Raw genomic sequence first — 17,461 nt, forward strand, 5'->3', positions numbered from 1 at the left:
GATTATCTACAACATTCTAGAAGCTCTTTATTAGTAGTACTGTGCCTAAGGTAAAATGAAATCTTATATTTTGTTTGGATTTTTTCTTTTTCTTTTCTAATACGAGAGATTCAACAGTACCTCTGGAGTTAGCCCAGCCCCTTTTTTTTTGTTTTGTTTTGTTTTTTAATTGATTGCTCAAAACATTACAAAGCTCTTTCATATCGTATATCATACCTTTGATTCAAATGGGGTATGAATTCTTATTTTTCCTACGTGTACAGATTGCAGGATCACAGCCATGTTTAAGGGTTTCACTCATCTGATACTCAGTAAGGCCTTGATCTTGCAGTCCTCCTTTCTCAGTCACCCAGATTCCTGGGATTACAAGGATGCTCTACTGTGCCCAGCTATACAGTGGAATTTAAACATCAGCGATAGTTGTGTTTCTTATGCTGTTTTGTTTTTATATTACGTTAGATTTTCAAACTGTTTAACAAGGAATGACTAATTTTTATGTGGTCTATCTAGACTAGGGTAAAGTTTCTCAGCTTAATTTAGTAAACAGAAAAGAGAATATCGAAATCCATAAAGTTTCTCTTACCATGAGACCAATAAATCAAATGTGTTTTAAGGGTTATTGTTGGTAATGTACATTAGGATTCAAACATCAATAAGATAAAGTTACTACTATCAAGAATTCAGGCATATTCATCAATAAACAGTATGTTAAATTCTTTTCACAGAGCAGTATACAAAATATGGTGACATGGGGCTGGAACTGGGCTCAGTGACAGAGCACTTGCCTAGCACGTGTGAAGTCCTGGGTTTGATCCTCAGCACCATATGAAAATAAACAAATAAAAGTAACAGATGCGATGACACACTGATCCCTTCCAATGATTAATGTTGTTGCCCCTGAAAAAGTAGTACATACACTGTTGTATATTAAATTTAAGTATAAATAAGTGGGACAATATAAAGTTTACAAATGTGTTTAACAAAGTAACATTAGTACATCCTCAGAAAGGCACAAAATCATGAAATAGAATAGGGGAAGAACATATTATTGGGTATGACTGTGTCCAAGGAGTAGTTATGATGGTAGTGGTTGAAAGTGAGGTGTAAAAGTAATAATGGACTCTATCACATGCAGTTTGCTTTTCATTCATAGGAGCTGAAACTTATTGTGGATGCAATTAGGAACTATGGAATGATTTTGAATAAGGAGGATAAGTTTTTGGCATATTAGGCAGAATCAACAAAGATGCACAATTCTAAAAAATTATCTCTCAGTCCTAGGGCTTAAAATAACAACAACTTTTTTTCACGTTATGTGACCATCAAATATCTGTTCCCAAAAAAATATTATTGAAGTCTCCTGCATGTTATCTTCTCTAGTACCTTAGCTCACAAAATAGCGTCTCACGATTGTTGCTTATCTTATGAGACAGAGGAAAGGGTCATAGTAAAGAGCAAGTTCAGTCTTATATCAGTGTGGACTGGAAAGTGTAATTCTTCTAAGGTAGGACAGGAAATATTTATGAATACACATATATGTGTTTTAGAAAATTTTTACTTTGTAGTGAGAAAAATGGAGTGTAACAGAAATATATGAATATATTTAATTTAAACTGTTTTCAGGCTGTTGAGATAGAGATGTTTAACAGACAGCTGGAAGTAGTGGTTTATATTTTCAGTGACCTCTCTGTAGAAATACAGACCTATCAATACATGTGTAAACTTGAATTTGGTAATGAGTGAGATTGCCCAGGAAAAAATTATAACATGAAGAGATGAATGGGATAGAGACCTAAGAAACATTAGCATTTGGAAGGGAAGAAAAGAGGAAGAATAAATGTTAGTGAATGTGACTTAAATAGGAAAAATCAAACAGCACTGTTATAGATGCCTAAAAAAGGAGAAGGTAAAGAGTAGAAAAAAGTAGTTAACATCAGTGTCACAAAGAAGTCAAAGATTTAAACAAAATGTTGAATGATTGGGAGAGTAAGAACCAAAGTCTAGGGGTATGCAATTAGAACAGTTTGTGAGCTTGAAAGGGGTAATTTAGAACTGTTAAAATTCTGGTGGCCAGATGAGGATGTAGCTCAGTAGTCAAATGATAACCTAACATGTGTGAAGATCTGGGTTTCATCCCCAGCACTGCAAAAGAATTTTGGTGGTATTACTACAGATTAGAGTTATTTATTACCCTTTTGATGGATTAGATGTACAGAGCTAACAAATTTGTTATTACCTTAAACCTAAAACTACTAGATAAAATATGGCAACATTCTTGGAACATTACCAAACCTTGAAATAATAGGAAACCAGAGATTTTTTAATAAGTTTGATTCATAAATAAGCACTAGAGCTGTCCAGCATCTGCTTGCTTGATACCTGGAGATTGAGAGTCTATTAGTTGTAACATATCCAGGTGCTAGTAGATGAAGGACAAAGCCTAGGACTCCAGCAGGATAGAAGACCACATCAGATTTTCATACATACAACTGGAATTGCCAAAAACTGACACTTACCGAAGTGAAAGCAAATAGAAATAAACCTATCACAGAAGAGAATAAAGGGAAGGAAACCTCTAGATTCATGAAGCTTTTCATTCCCATGCAGGATAAACACCCACAGTGCATTGTTTTGGTTTTGGCATTGAAAAGAGCAGGTAAAAGATTTCCTGACTATAAGGTTGTATTAATGCTCTGTCCAACAAATTTGTATTCTCTGTGAGACACCCCCCAAAACGTATTAAATTAGATTTTGTCTTAGGTTGCTTTATGTTCTTAATCTTTGACCTAATATTCTCACATGTTCATCAACAAAGGAAACAACAGTCTTTATTTTGCAATTTAAAGGCAAATAACCAGAACCATGTTCTATTCTAGGTATAGTCAGTGGATACAATAGCTCTATCATCTGTGAAGTAAAGTATATAAACAATGTGTAAATAAAAAGTAGTATGCATTTTTTTATAAGACATCACTTGCCGGATCTTTGAAGTAATTTTCCTGTTTTGAAATAAATCCAAAGGGATCATATACTAACAGAGTATATGACTCAACTAACAGCTGTAGTCACTGTCATTATTATGCAAGCCAGGAGTGTAGTGTAGCAAAAGTATAATTGGTGAAAAAGATCTAAGTCTTCCTAGAGTGTGTTAAATATCATATTAGGTCTTTAAGACTTAATAGGAAGGTGAATATTTTTGAGTGCTCTTTGCCAGTGTTTACTTCTGTGATAGTCCTTCCCCGCCTTATATTTGCAACTTTTAAGGTAATTCTGTTTATTTTCTTATTTCCTCAGATATTTGATATAACCCTGAAGATTTTAGTTAGGACAGAATTCACAGTAACTTAACCCTTCCTGAAAAACAAAGTTCTGCAGTAGTGTTTTATAGAATCATTTCATTTTTCCTTAGTTGATTTGCAAATATTGTTATACTGATGAGAAGTAGTTCTTTTGTAATTATAATATTGAGCAACTGCTATATTCAGGGACCCATATTAAGGTTAATCATAAAAGGCTTCCATAAACTTGGGATTGAGACTTTAAAGACATTATGTATTTGCTGTGGCTAAAAGTATTCTAAGTGGGGAAAGAAGAGAAAATATTATGACATGGCAAGAAAACTATGCACTTTTGAAGTTGGATGTGACTGATTTACCTTTAGTAATAATGTGTAATATTGTGCAAATTGTATAAACTATTCAGACCGCAGTTTTCTCATCTATAATTTAAGGCTACTTTTGTTTATCATGCAAATTAATGAGGATTAGAATAAATCTCCAAAAATAATGAAGAGAATGGAAAACATTTGAAGAAATAGTGTTCAATACATTTCCATAATTAATAAAAGCAATAATCTTTAGATCCATGAAGCTTTGCAGTCCCATGCAGGATAAACACATACCCACAGTGTGTACATGCACTGGGACATCATTATCAATCTTCTGGAAACTAGATGTAAAGAGAAAATCTTAAAATTTCCAGGCGAAGCAAAATGAAGAAACACCCAACATACAGAGGAGTATAACAACGGCTTACAGCAGATACATTTATTGTCAGAAAATTTTATAAGCCAAACCAGGCACAGTGGTGCACATTTGTAATCCTCAGAAGGCAGAAGCAGGAATATCACAAGCTCAAGGATAGCCTCAAAATAAAAATTACAAAATAAAAAGAATTGGGGGGCTGGGGTTGTGGCTCAGTGGTAGAACGCTCACTTAGCATGTGAGAGGCCCTGGGTTCGATCCTCAGCAACACATAAAAATAAATAAATAAAGGCATTGTGTCCACCTGTAACTAAAAAATAAAGTATTTTATAAAAGTTTAAAAAAAAAAAACCTGTAAAGATCTGGGGTAAAGTGTCCCTTGGGTTAATCCCCAGTACTTAAAAAAATAAAATTTCATAAGTCAAAACACAATGGAGAGGGTTGGGGTTGTAGCTCAATGGTAGAGTGCTTGCCTAACACATTTGAGGCCCTCTGTTCGATCCTCAGCATTATATAAAGATACATAAGCAAAATAAAGGCATTGTATCGTCTACAAGTACAATAATATATATATTTAAAACACACACACAGTGGGGGTCAACACATTAGGTATTTTTGGAGAGAAGCTGAGGTGGTCAAGCTGGAGCCCAAGACTATAGTGGTATATTGGTGAATTTGTCAGCCTCATTAGTTCAGGCCACTGTCCATGCTTTCAGCAAGAGAAAGCTGCAACCCACCTGAGCTGCATTCACCCTGACACCTTCAGCAATAAACAAGATAAAACAGCTTCTTAAAGATAAGCCTGAACACATATGTGTGAAAGTCAGTGTTCAAACCAGGGGCTGTAATGTTTTGACCTTTCATACCAAAAGGAGATTCTGAGGAAGTTGTTTAAGATGGAATCTGTGTTCTTCAAAAAGAAAGCACAGTTGATACTTTTAGGAACAGAAATGGACTATGTTGAAGACAAATTATCCAGTAAGTTTGCCTTAAATAACCCAAACATCAAAGGAACGAATGGCTGTGGAGAAACCATTAATAATTTAAATGTGAGGACTCATCTGGCTGTAAACTCCAGAAAAGCTTGTGGAAGCCTTGGTACTTACTAAAGGAATCATGTGACTGTCACATGCTTAAGGTTTATAAGGTGTGGCCATCTTGTGGGGAAAATAAAGTGATGCATTTTGAAAATGAAGCCTGTATGTTAAATTTCAAAAGTGATATGACAGAAAATGAGAAGCAATTGTTCTCTTCTGATTATTGTTCTGTAAAGGAAAAACTCCTACCCTTCACTTGACTCCCTTTCATCCTTTCTGTTAGTACCAGTTTCATTAATGTTGCCTTCTTGGGAGCAGTTCAGGAAATGTGGTAATAGCTGTGATAATTGCTAGATTTCTATCAAATGGCTTTAATATGCATTTTTATCTGCATTTCCCCAACCAGATGGTTGGTTCCCAAAATTCAGAGAAGTCCTGACTACTGATAGTAACATAGCAATGCATTATATTTCTACCCAAACTTGACATGGCCCCTTTTTAATATTTTCACCAAAATTTAATTGTCAAATGCCTTATTTGTGTATCCTTCAACAGGACTGGTTAAAGATTTCCTTGAACAATAGTGCAGAATAGTTCCAAGTGATAGTATCAAAAAATAAGGAATATTTCCTCTACCCCCCCCCCCAAGACTGCTCAGATATGGGATCTCAAGCCTAGATCCTTTTAGATGGAAGTTCTCTTACAAGCCATCTAGCTGGGCTGGGGTTGTGTGGCTCAGTGGTAGAGTGCTCGCCTCGAATGTGCGAGACCCTGGGTTTGTTCCTCAGCACCACATAAAAATAAATAAGTGAAATAAAGGTATTGTGTTCAACTACAACTAAAAAATAAATATTTAAAAAAGCCATCTAGCCCACCCTCCTCAGTTCTGTATGAGGAGACACAATTCCAGGGAAGCCATCGAAACCTAAGGGAGAGCTGGGACCATACCCCCAATACCTTTTCCTCATAGGGGATACTTGTACTCTGCACTTAAGTAGTATGATGGTCGTATGATTTCTTTATCTGGTCAGTATTTGGATGGTTTCTTTTTAAGTTGATGGAAATCTTGTTTCATTTTATTATTTTTTTAAAATATTTTTTAGCTGTAGTCAGACACAATAGATTTATTTATTTATTTATTTTTATGTGGTGCTGAGGGTCAAACCCAGGGCCCTGCACATGCTAGGAAGCACTCTACCTCTGAGCCCCAGCCCCTCATATTTTATTTTGAGTGGCAAAATGTTATTTTAAAACTCTTATGTTAGTCTCCATATTGTTTCTTTTGAACTTAGAAACAATGGTCTACATTAGCAGAAAAAAAAATATTGTATCAGCTCAACCCACTTCATTCTTTTGGAGTAAAATAGTGATTGTGAAGCAGGACTTGGGAGTCTTTTTTTTAAATTTCAAGTATGTATACACTTTCTGGTTCCTAAGTCCAATTGCTAAAATTTTTATACAATTTTGGGGGGATAGAACTAGGGATTGAACTTGGGGGCACACAACCACGGAGCCACACCCCCAGCCCTAGTTTGTATTTTATTTAGAGACAGGGTCTCAACTGAATTGCTTAGTTCCTGCCTTTTTCTGAGGCTGACTGAACTCACAATCCTCCTGCCTCAGCCTCCCAAGCTGCTGGGATTACAGGTGTGCTCGATTGCTCCTGGCTTTATACAATATTTTAATCTAGTATTTTGGTCACCAACTTTTCTTGTAGTTTTCTTGTAATTTAATCTATTGATTTATCTCGGTTTGACTTAGTAAATATTTTGTAAGATGACATATATACTTTTTTTGAAAGCTGAATCATGGATTAAAGTTGCTGAGTTTAAATGTTCATAAGTTTATGTTAGTAATATAATTGTTGATCTACTTATAATTTATGTAGTTATATATATAGAGATTGTTATTGATTTTTAAAATGTGACTACTTTGTGCTCTTAAAAAACAATAATTATGTCTTTCAAGTTTTGAAAAAATTTTTGTCAATTTACAATACTTTAATCAGTGAAAATATTCTTCAGAAATGAAGGTAACATTAACATGAACAGAAAACCAAAAACTTTAAAGGCTCTTTTGCCAGAAGACCTACAGTAGCAGAAATGCTAAAGGAAGTTCTTCAGACAGAAAGGAAATCGTGGAGGCAAGCATAGACTCACCACAGGAATAAAAAGTGCCAGAAGTTATCAACAAATATGAATATATTACACACATTTTCCCCATGTCTTTTTGATGTGTGCTTGCAATTTTCCTAAAATACCATTATATTTGGGGTCATAAAATCTCTTAAAAATTTTTAAAGTTTTATCTCATGCACATAATATTTTCAGACAATAGAATTGCATTAAAATTCAATAAGATACCTTGAAGTTCCCTATGTGGAAATTAACACACTTCTAAATAACCCATAAGTCAAACAGGAATTCCCAAAAACTAAGTTATAAAATATTTTAAATAAAAGTATATAAAAACTTGGGAAATTACACCTAAGGCAGTGTTTTAAAAAAACAAAGATCTGAGCCTGGTGTGGTAGTGCATGCCTATAATCCCAGCAGCTTGGGAAGTTGAGGGAAGAGGATCTAGAGTTCAAAGCCAGACTTAGGAACTCAGGAGCCACATTCCCCAGCCCTATTTTGTATTTTATTTAGAAAAAACAGGGTCTCAACTGAATTGCTTAGCACCTTTTTCTGAGGAAAAAGCAAGTCACTAAGCAACTCAGTGAGACCTTGTTTATAAATAAATACAAAATATTTATTGGCAATGTGGCTCAGCGGTTGAGTGTCCCCGAGTTCAATCCCCAGTACCCATAAAAAAGGCCTGAATAAGTGACCCACTTTACTTTTACCTTTAGGAAGCTAGAAAAAGAAAACAAACCCACATTAGAAAGAAGAAAATTATAAATATAAAAGCTGAAATAAATACAAAATTGAAAATTTCGCTGGTTCTTTGGGAAATACTTGTGTATGTGCTTAAAAAAAAAAAAAAAAAACAAAGAGTTCTGACCAAAAGAAGTAAGAAAGCAAAAAGACAACAGTATCAGGAATGAATGAAGGGGCTTCAAACAAATCATCCTTCCTTTGAAAGGGTAACAGTAATAGCACAAATATTTTGATGCAAATACACAACCAGAGATGTGAAAAATTTCACTCCAATTGTGTGCAATGAATGCAAGATGTTTTTTCTGTCGTGTATAACTGATTAGAACTAATAAATAATTTTTTTAAATAAAGAAAATAAGTTAATCGTGCAAGATCAAAGCTGGAAAAGTGGGAAAAACATTCACATATTCCTAACCAAAGTGTTGAAACATTGTGAAAGTTTTTGGAGAGATTTTGGCTAGGACTCTGAAGTGGTATAAAGATGTGTTTGTACTATTTGATTTTTATCAAGTGTGTGCATTACTTATTTTGCCTTTTAATATTTGTTGTTTTTATGATCATGTAAGTTTTAAAAATAATTATGAATTCATAGGAAAAAATCTTCATGCAAATAAATTAAGAAGGTAGATATAAGGAATATACTCTTAGAAATAATCAAAACAATCACTCACGAATAAATAACTGGACTGGGTTGTGGCTCAGTGGCAGAGCTCTTGCTTCACACGTGAGTGACTGAGTTCGTTCCTCAGCAGCACATAAAAATAAGTAAACAAAGATTAAAAAAAAATCTAAAATATTTCTGATTTCATTAAAAATCTTTAGGCAATGAGAACTCAAAACCCAGTAGTTTTAATAAAAAATTCTGTCAACCACTTAAGGAAAAAATAATAATTACATACAAATTTTTCAGCCCTTTTTTAAAGTCAGGGTCTTGCTGAGTTGCTTACGGGCTTGGTAAGTTGCTAAGGCTTGCTTTGAACTTGCAATCCTCCTGCCTCAGCCTCCAGAGCCACTAGGATTACAGGTATGTGCCACCACTCCCAGCTCCAAAGTTTGGTTAACATTGAGAAATCAAGTAACATTTTTTTTTTCTGAATTTAACAGGAAATAAGAAAAATCGCATAATTTTTACGTAGATTTATAAGATGCATTTGACAGTATTTAAAACTTAAGAAGAAAAATAATAATAGACTAGAATTTTCTCAGCCTGATAAAGTATAGCTACAGAAGAAGCTACAGTTTACCTAATTTACTTAATGGTGAAGACTGTTTTCCCCTTGTGATTGGGAACAAGGTAAAGATTGCCACTACTCTCATCACTTATAGTCAACATTTTAACAAAGTCCTAACCATTGCAATAAGGTAATAAAAAGAAATTCTTAAGTTTTTTACAGATAAGAAAGAAAGAAGGAAAGGAGTTAAATAATCTACAGAAAAATTCCTAAAGCATCTGTTTAAAAAAATTACTGGACTTAATAAATGAGTTTAACAGGATTTCTGAGTTTAAGCTGAATATATACAAATTATTTTATTGCTATACCTGATCAGTGAACAGTTATAGAATCAAATATAAACAAAATAACAATTACAATTCTATTAAAAGCCATAAAAAAACTTTAGGATCAATCTGGCAAAATATGTACATTATCTGTATAATAAAAAGTACAAGCAGTTTTGATAAAGAATAAGTAATGGAGAGAGATGTTGGATCACTGCTTGGAAGATTCAGTGCTGTTAAGATGTGAGTTTTCTCCCAATCTGTAAGTTCAGTGAGTTCTGAATAAAATCAGGATTTTTATATAAATTGACAGGTTGATTTGTATAGAAATGTATGGGTCCTATAAAAACCAAACACTTTCACATTTTTGAGAAACAAAATTGGAGATTTCCACTAACTGATATCAAAACTTATTTATAAAGCTATACTAATCAAGACAGTGTGATAGTGGTTTAAGTATACACATGTCATTCAGTGGAACAATATAGTCCCAAAACAGATACTCCTATGTATATTTTGACTTTCACTTGATTTTTGACAAATATGACTATTTCAATTGGGCAAGGATAGTCTTTTCAAAAAATAGTGCTGTAAACTAGTTATCTTCATGGGAAAAAGGGATTATTGGCTGCTTATCTCATACCATGTATAAAATTTAATTTTATGTTGTTCTTACAATCTCTCTGAAGTTTCTGAAAATGTAAAATGTTTAGAAGAAAACATAGGAGAAAATCCTCATGGCTTTATAATATTCAGAGATTTCTTAAATAGTACAAAATATAAGGACCTTACAAGAAATTTTATTTTATAAAATTTTAAAACTTTGTCATTCAAAAAACATTTAAAAAATAATGTAAAAGCGAACTAGAGAGTGAAAGAAACCACTAAAAATAATCAGCAAAATTTTTGGATAGAATCTTCTCATAAAGAATGCTGATGAGGCCATGGAATGTAGATCATGGTAGTACTTTTGCCTAGAATGCTTAAGGTGTCCTGGGTTTGATCCCCATTAAGGGTGAGAGTGGGGAGGGACAATTTTGCAAATAAATGAAGTCATGAAAACATGTTCAACATCAGGGGAGTGCAAATTAAATCTGTTAGAAGTTATTACTTCTACCCCGTAACAATGATAAAAAGTTTTGAAAAGCAAGAAAAACTGATAATATAACTCAAAATTATATTATTATACAAAGTAATATGTGACTAGAAACAGTGAAAAGAGAATATAGAAATGAAGGAATCTCAAAATGGTGCTATGTGAATAAAGCCAGACAATAGAGTACATACTCGTGTCTTGCTATTTATATGACATCCTAAAGAAACAAATTACATCCATAGTAAGAGAAAGCACATCTAGTAGTTTTTACCCCCTTCTTTGATTACAATTGTGAGATGGAATGATTATCTATAGAAAGGGGACAGAGAACTTTTTAGGGAAATGTATTCATTGTAGTGGAGACGACATGCTTATCAAAACTACTTAAATTTATATATAAAAGGGATATGTTTAATCTCACCACATTGAAATTAATTAAAAATAAAACATATGCTACCCAGCCTTGTTTCCTAGACATCAAGAAAATTGGCAAGCCTGAATTTGAGAATATGTGAAAAATTTAAAATATGAAGTGCTGCTTGGAATGGTGGTGCCCACTTGTAATCCTAGCAGCTCCAGAGCCTGAGGTAGAGGATCATGGCATCAAAGCAACTTAGTGAGGCTCTACACATCTCGGGGACACCCTGTCTCTAATTAAAATATAGAAAAGGGCTGGGTGTGTGGCTCAGTGGTAAAGCACCCCTGGATTCAATCCCTAGTACCAAGGAGAAAAAAATATACATATGAAGTGCTCGAGTAAGTTCCTCAGGAAGAGGCTTTAAAACTACTTATTTTAGGATTCTGTTTTAAATCACTATTTATGAATTTAATTCATTAGGTAATGTTGAACAGCTCATGTAAGAAAAAAGGAGGTATAAATGTCTAAGATTTTGAACCTAGGATTCATTCTTCAATTATGTAATAATGAACTATGTCCTGGACATTGGAAATATAAAATGAATTTAATGAATTTGACTACTCATTGCCTTACCTATGGTCCAAACATTGTTTGAAAGTTATATGCATTAAACCACTAATTAGAATTATGATTAGTGCTATAACAGAAGAAAGTATCATGGCAGTTCTTAATAAGGGACCTAATTTAAGGTTGAGATCTGTTTGAGGGGGGGAAGTCATCCTTAATGAAGTCATATTCTCACTGTAAATTTTATAATTAATAGTAATTAAGCAGATGAATTTGTGGGAAAAGATTATTCCAGGCAGAGAGAACAACATGTTTAATGGCCTGAAGTCAAGAAAGAATTGAAGTTCTTTTGAGGAATTGAAGTTATTTATTTCAAAATTGATGGTTCTAAATAGAGTACTATTATAATAGAATTGAAGGAAATCAAGGTAATAATTTGGAAATTGTTTTTATTGATTAAAACACTCTTCTCTACCCGAATCAGTATTGGGGATTGAACCCAAGGGCACTCAACTACCACTGAGCTACATCCTCAACACTTTATAAGTTTTGAGATAAGGTCTTGTTTAGTTGCTGAGGATGGCCTCAATCTTGGTGATCCTCCTACCTCAACCTCCTGAATCACTGGGATTACAAGTGTGCATCACCATAGCCAACTGGTAGGGTTTTTTAAGCATTTTTAAAGAGAAGTTGAAACTATAAAGGTTCTGGTTTTTTTTTTTTTGTTTTTTTTTAAGATCGCTCAATCTACCACATGAAGAATGATTTGTAGGGTGATGAGAGTACAAGTATAAAGAACAGGGTTCCACTTTCTATTTTTGATTGACAAATCACCCTAAATTTATATCAAACACTTATTATCTCAGAATTTCTTGTGATCTCTCCTATAATTGTAACCAGATTGTAGCAAACTAAAGTTATTTCGAAGACCTCCTCATTCACATATCTGGTGGTTGATGTTTGCAATTGGTTATGAGTAGAGCTGTATCAATATTCAAGTGAAAGGGAAGTAGACTCTACTACTTGATAAGAGAAGCTTCAAAAGATTTGTGTATACATTTTCATAGCACCACAAGCAGTTAGGCTATTTCTTAAGGGGAGGAAGATATCATTAGCTTGATCCATGGTCATTGTAGAATAAAGTGTATTGTGTGCATATACAAATATGTAATAACAAATCCCATCAGTATGTAGAACTATAATGCATCAATAAAAAAAAAAAGTGGAGGGACTGGGGTTGTAGCTCAGTGGTAGAGTGCTCACCTAGCACGTGTGAGGCACTGGGTTCAATTCTTAGCACTGTATACAACTAAAAGATAAATGTATTGTGTCCACAATCTACAACTTTAAAAAAAAAATATTTTAAAGAACGGTTGTTTTGAAAAAAGTGGGACAAAAAGAAGAGTGGATAGATTCAGTGGGTCAACTAGCATGAGATTAAAATCTTATGATTTGTGGAACAAAAAAGAATGGATAAAGTGGCCTAAATTTCTATATCCAAATTCCTGCCACATGATTTGTGGTCAGTATTTACCATTTGAATGGTTGGATTTATGGTATCTTCCACTGGTTTAGGGACTCTGGAGGAGAGAAGTAAGATGTAAATATGAGTTTAAGAATTCTGTGGACATGAAAAAAATACAAAATTAGAAGAAAGGTGTATTAGAGATCAGGAGACATCTGAACAGAGGATAGATAGTTAAATGCATTTCCAAAGAGATTATAGCATGATAATATAGAGCCTTTAGAAACTATAACATTTAAGATTGGGAAGAAAGAAGAGGTCCTTTTTTCATTCTAGTAATTTTTAGATAAAACTGAAAATTGGTATGAATATTATAGCTGAAAGTTTGAAAACTGTTATTTGAACGATGTTATTGATAATTTGAAGAAAATTTCATTGTTGTCTTCATGAGATAGGCATCTAGAATGACTAGAATTATTAAAAGGAGTATCTAGAATAGTAACACATTGAACAAAAAATTTTCAGTTTTTGATGGACCTTATTGTATTCACTTATTTATATACAGTACTGTTTGAAGTCATTGATAAATTCATTGATTAGAGAAATATGACCTATGATCATTAGTGGTATGGCAACATACAGAGTGGCTTCTTCAGAGGAGTTGGGCACAGTGGCACACGCCTGTTAATGCCAGCCACACGGGAGGCTGAAATAGGAGGAATATGAGTTCAAGGCCAGCCTGAGTAATTTAGTGAGATCCTGCCTCAAAAAATAAATTTTTAAAAGGACAGAGGATTTGGCTCAATGGTAGAGTGGCTTGCCTAGTGCCCAATAAGCCCTAGATATAATCACCAGTTCCATTTATTTAAAAAAAAAAGGGGGGGGGTACTGAGTGATCTCAGAACAAAGATTACAAAATCTTTGGGCTCCTAATAATTTATTTAGTACCACTTATTTTTTTCAATGTTTCCTTTAACATGTATTCATTTTAAATAGATAATGCAAATGTTTTATCTATTCCAATTTTAAAACTTTTCCCAAAAAGTTGATGTCCCTCCCAGTCCTTTGCACTTAAATCCAGCACTATTCTAGAAATATAATCTATAATTAAAGTTTAGATCTTCATCCCATATTTAACTGTTAGTTCCTTGACAAGCCTTCATTTTTAAAAAATTATAATGTATTTCTGACCCTCATCTCATAGAATTCTTATTGCCATTGTTTGTGGTACTGGGGATTGAACCCAAAGGCACTTTCCTACTGAGCCACGCCTTTTTAAATTTTTAAATTTTGAAACAGGATCTCACTAAGTTGCTTAGGGCTTTGCTAATTTGGCTGAGGCTTACCTTCAACTTTTGATTCTCCTGCTTCAGCATTCCAATTGGTTGGGATTACAGGTGTGTACTACCATGTCTTCATTTTTAAATTTTAAGAATTGTTAAAATCCACATATTATTGAGGATACCTGGGTCAATTTTATTTTATTTTATTTTGGGTACTGGGTATTGAACCTAGAGACACTTTTATTGCTGAACTACATTCCTGGCCATTTTATTTTTTTATTTTGAGACTGTGTCTCACTGAGTTGCTTAGGGCTTTGGTAAGTTGCTGAGGTTGTCCTTGAACATTTGATCCTAATGCGTCAGCCTACTGAGTCAATAGAATTGCAGGCATGCATCGCCACACCGGGCTATAATTTTTATTTTAATATGCTTATTTGAATCAAGAAAATAAACTTAGCTGTGAAATATAAATTTATGTGGTATTACCATGTTTATTTTTGGAAGATGAAAGCACTGTTACTTGTCTAATATCAGTGTAATAAGTTTAGACTTTTGTCTATGTGTGATTTGTTGTGTTTTTTTAGTAAATGGAATTCCATCCCGAAGTCCAAGATTGGTTGCTCCAGTGGATGACTCTGTGGATAGTCTGCTACAGCGAATGGTACAACATGAGGACCAAGAGCCCATGGAAAAAAATATTGATGCTGTAATTGCAACTGCTTCTGTACCACCTTCCTCCAGTCCAGGCCATATCCATAGCAAGGAACGAACCGTGGGGAAATCAGATAGTCTTCTAGTGCCTGCAGTCCCAAGTGACTCTTGCAGTAACAGCATCTCACTCCTTTCTGAGAAGTTGACAACAAGCACCTGTTCCCCGCATCATATCAAGAGAAGTGTAGTAGAAGCTATGCAGCGCCAAGCTCGGAAAATGTGCAATTATGACAAAATCTTGGCCACCAAGAAAAACTTGGACCACGTCAATAAAATTTTAAAAGCCAAAAAACTTCAAAGGCAGGCCAGGACAGGGAATAACTTTGTGAAACGCAGACCAGGCCGACCTCGGAAGTGTCCCCTCCAGGCTGTGGTATCAATGCAAGCATTCCAGGCTGCCCAGTTTGTCAGCCCAGAATTGAATGAAGGTGAAGAAGGATTAGCACTGCATCTCAGTCCTGATACAGTCACCGATGTTATTGAGGCTGTTGTTCAGAGTGTAAATCTGAATGCAGAACATAAGAAGGGATTAAAGAGGAAAAACTGGCTGTTGGAAGAACCAACCCGGAAAAAGCAGAAGCCATTACCAGAGGAAGAAGAGCAAGATAATAATAAAAGGTAACTTTATTTAAAGTATTATAAGTAGAGCAAACTTGCATTGTAAAAATCTAATGTGACATGAGTGTGTTAACACATGAGTGTGTTATTCTGGTAATTTTGAAATATTTCTTTTTACTGTGTAAGACCTGCTCTTGTATCAGACTGTTATATTATGCTATCTTCTATGTGCTCTCAACTTTTTGTCCAATAATCTATTTTTAAATCTTCCAGCATGTTAATTTTACTTTCTTCATAGTATCCTTTTTATGTACTTTACTTTTTTCCAAAAGATATAGAGCAGAAAGCAGAAATCACCAAACATAATCCTTTTGGTGTATATCCCAACAGATCCTGAATTATTTTCCTGAACGTACATTTGATGTTTCGGTTGTTTTTGTTTTGGATTGGTTTTATATGCTGAGGATTGAACCTAGTGACTCATGTATTGTCTGATAAAGTTTGCATTTTGGTAGTGTTAAATACATTCATAGTGTTATGTAATCTTTACCACTATCCATCTCTATAACTCTTTTCATTCATTCATGCAAAAGTCAATCTGTACCCATTAAATAAAAACTTCATCTTCTCCCCTTTGGCCAGCACCATGGGTTGACTAACCCAAGTATATATAATGTAATACTACTGTGAAAATGTTTGATGAACAAAAGATCTATTTGAGACCCTGCATACAGTCCTTTATGATAATTGTATTTTCAGTTTTTTGAAGAACTGCCATACTATTTTCCATAGCATCATACTATTGTACATTCCTCCCAACAGTGTATTTCAGTTACCTCACATCTTTACAGATATTTATTTTCTAGCTTTTTGATAGTGGCTGTCCTAATGGGTATATGATAGTATCTCAATGAATTTTATGTTTGCATTTCTCTATTAATAATGTTGAACATTTTGTGCTTATTCTTTTGTGCAAATTTTTAAATTAGGTTGTTTTTTATTATTGAGTTTTAAATTTCTCAATATTCTGGATATTTTTTTCTTATTAGATATATGTTTTGTAATATTTCCACATTCTGTCTTGGTTGCCATTTTATATCTTTTTACTATAATGATACTGGTTTTCAGTGTACAAAATTTTCTGATATTTCCGAATTCAACCTATCTGTATTTGCTACAAAGATATGGTAATCAATTGTGGTGCTAGAATATAATATAGACATAGTGTAGACCAATGAAATAGACAAGAGCACAGAAATAAGTTTTTGCATATATGGTCAAATGATTGTTGACAGAGATGTCAAAACTGCTCAGTGGGGAAAAGAAAGGTTTTTCAGTAAATGATGCAAGAAAAACTGGAAATCCAAATGTAAAATAATGAAATTAGATATTTAGCACCATATGTGAAGTTTAACTCAAGATAGATCAAAGACCTAAATTTAAGACCTAAAAAAAACACAACAATAAAATCTTAGAAGAAAATAGTTTGTAAAAACTTCAAAACATTGGTTTTGGCATTGATTATTTCACATTTTTAAATGAATCGATACAACATTCACCATTTTTAAGTGGCTTTTTAATGTAATGTAACATAAATACGTGTATTTGTGTGGTAATAGCATGGTATGTGAGTTGCTATAAACGAAATCCTGGACTTTACAGATGCCAGGTAAATGCCCTACTATTTTACTACTTCTACATCCCCAGTGTTTAATTCTTATTTATATTCTCTGTCTTCTGCATTAATGAATCATGTTTAGAGAGTTTTTTTGTTTTGTTTTGTTTTGGCCATTCTCTATGCATACATCTTGACAAAATATTTTACTTTCTCCCTATGTTGCCCATGCTTATCTCTCAAGGGCTCAAGTGATCCTCTCTCCCTCCCTCAGCTTGGACTACAGGTGTGCACCATCGCAATCATCATCTTTTTTTTTTTTTCCCTCCTAGAGAATGTGTGTGTGATTTTTTTTTCCCCCCCAAGAGTATAACACATGCTGGTAATTCAGTGAAAACTAATAGTTTACTC

General features: G+C 33.9%; 1 protein-coding gene and 1 pseudogene across 6 annotated transcripts in view; both read left to right on the plus strand.

The window, feature by feature from the left end:
• Positions 1–17,461, plus strand: part of Ash1l (ASH1 like histone lysine methyltransferase) — a 176,655-nt gene that overhangs the window by 75,596 nt on the left and 83,598 nt on the right. For all 6 annotated transcript variants that reach the window (XM_078027423.1, XM_078027422.1, XM_040287678.2 and 3 more), the window contains one exon: positions 14,751–15,495. In XM_078027423.1, the coding sequence (XP_077883549.1) occupies positions 14,751–15,495 (745 nt within the window). The remainder of the gene's footprint in view (positions 1–14,750; positions 15,496–17,461) is intronic.
• Positions 2,584–6,819, plus strand: LOC101963826 (iron-sulfur cluster assembly 1 homolog, mitochondrial pseudogene; annotated as a pseudogene).

This window comes from Ictidomys tridecemlineatus, chromosome 11 (genome assembly GCF_052094955.1).
Source record: "Ictidomys tridecemlineatus isolate mIctTri1 chromosome 11, mIctTri1.hap1, whole genome shotgun sequence".
Classification (NCBI taxonomy): Eukaryota; Metazoa; Chordata; class Mammalia; order Rodentia; family Sciuridae; genus Ictidomys; species Ictidomys tridecemlineatus.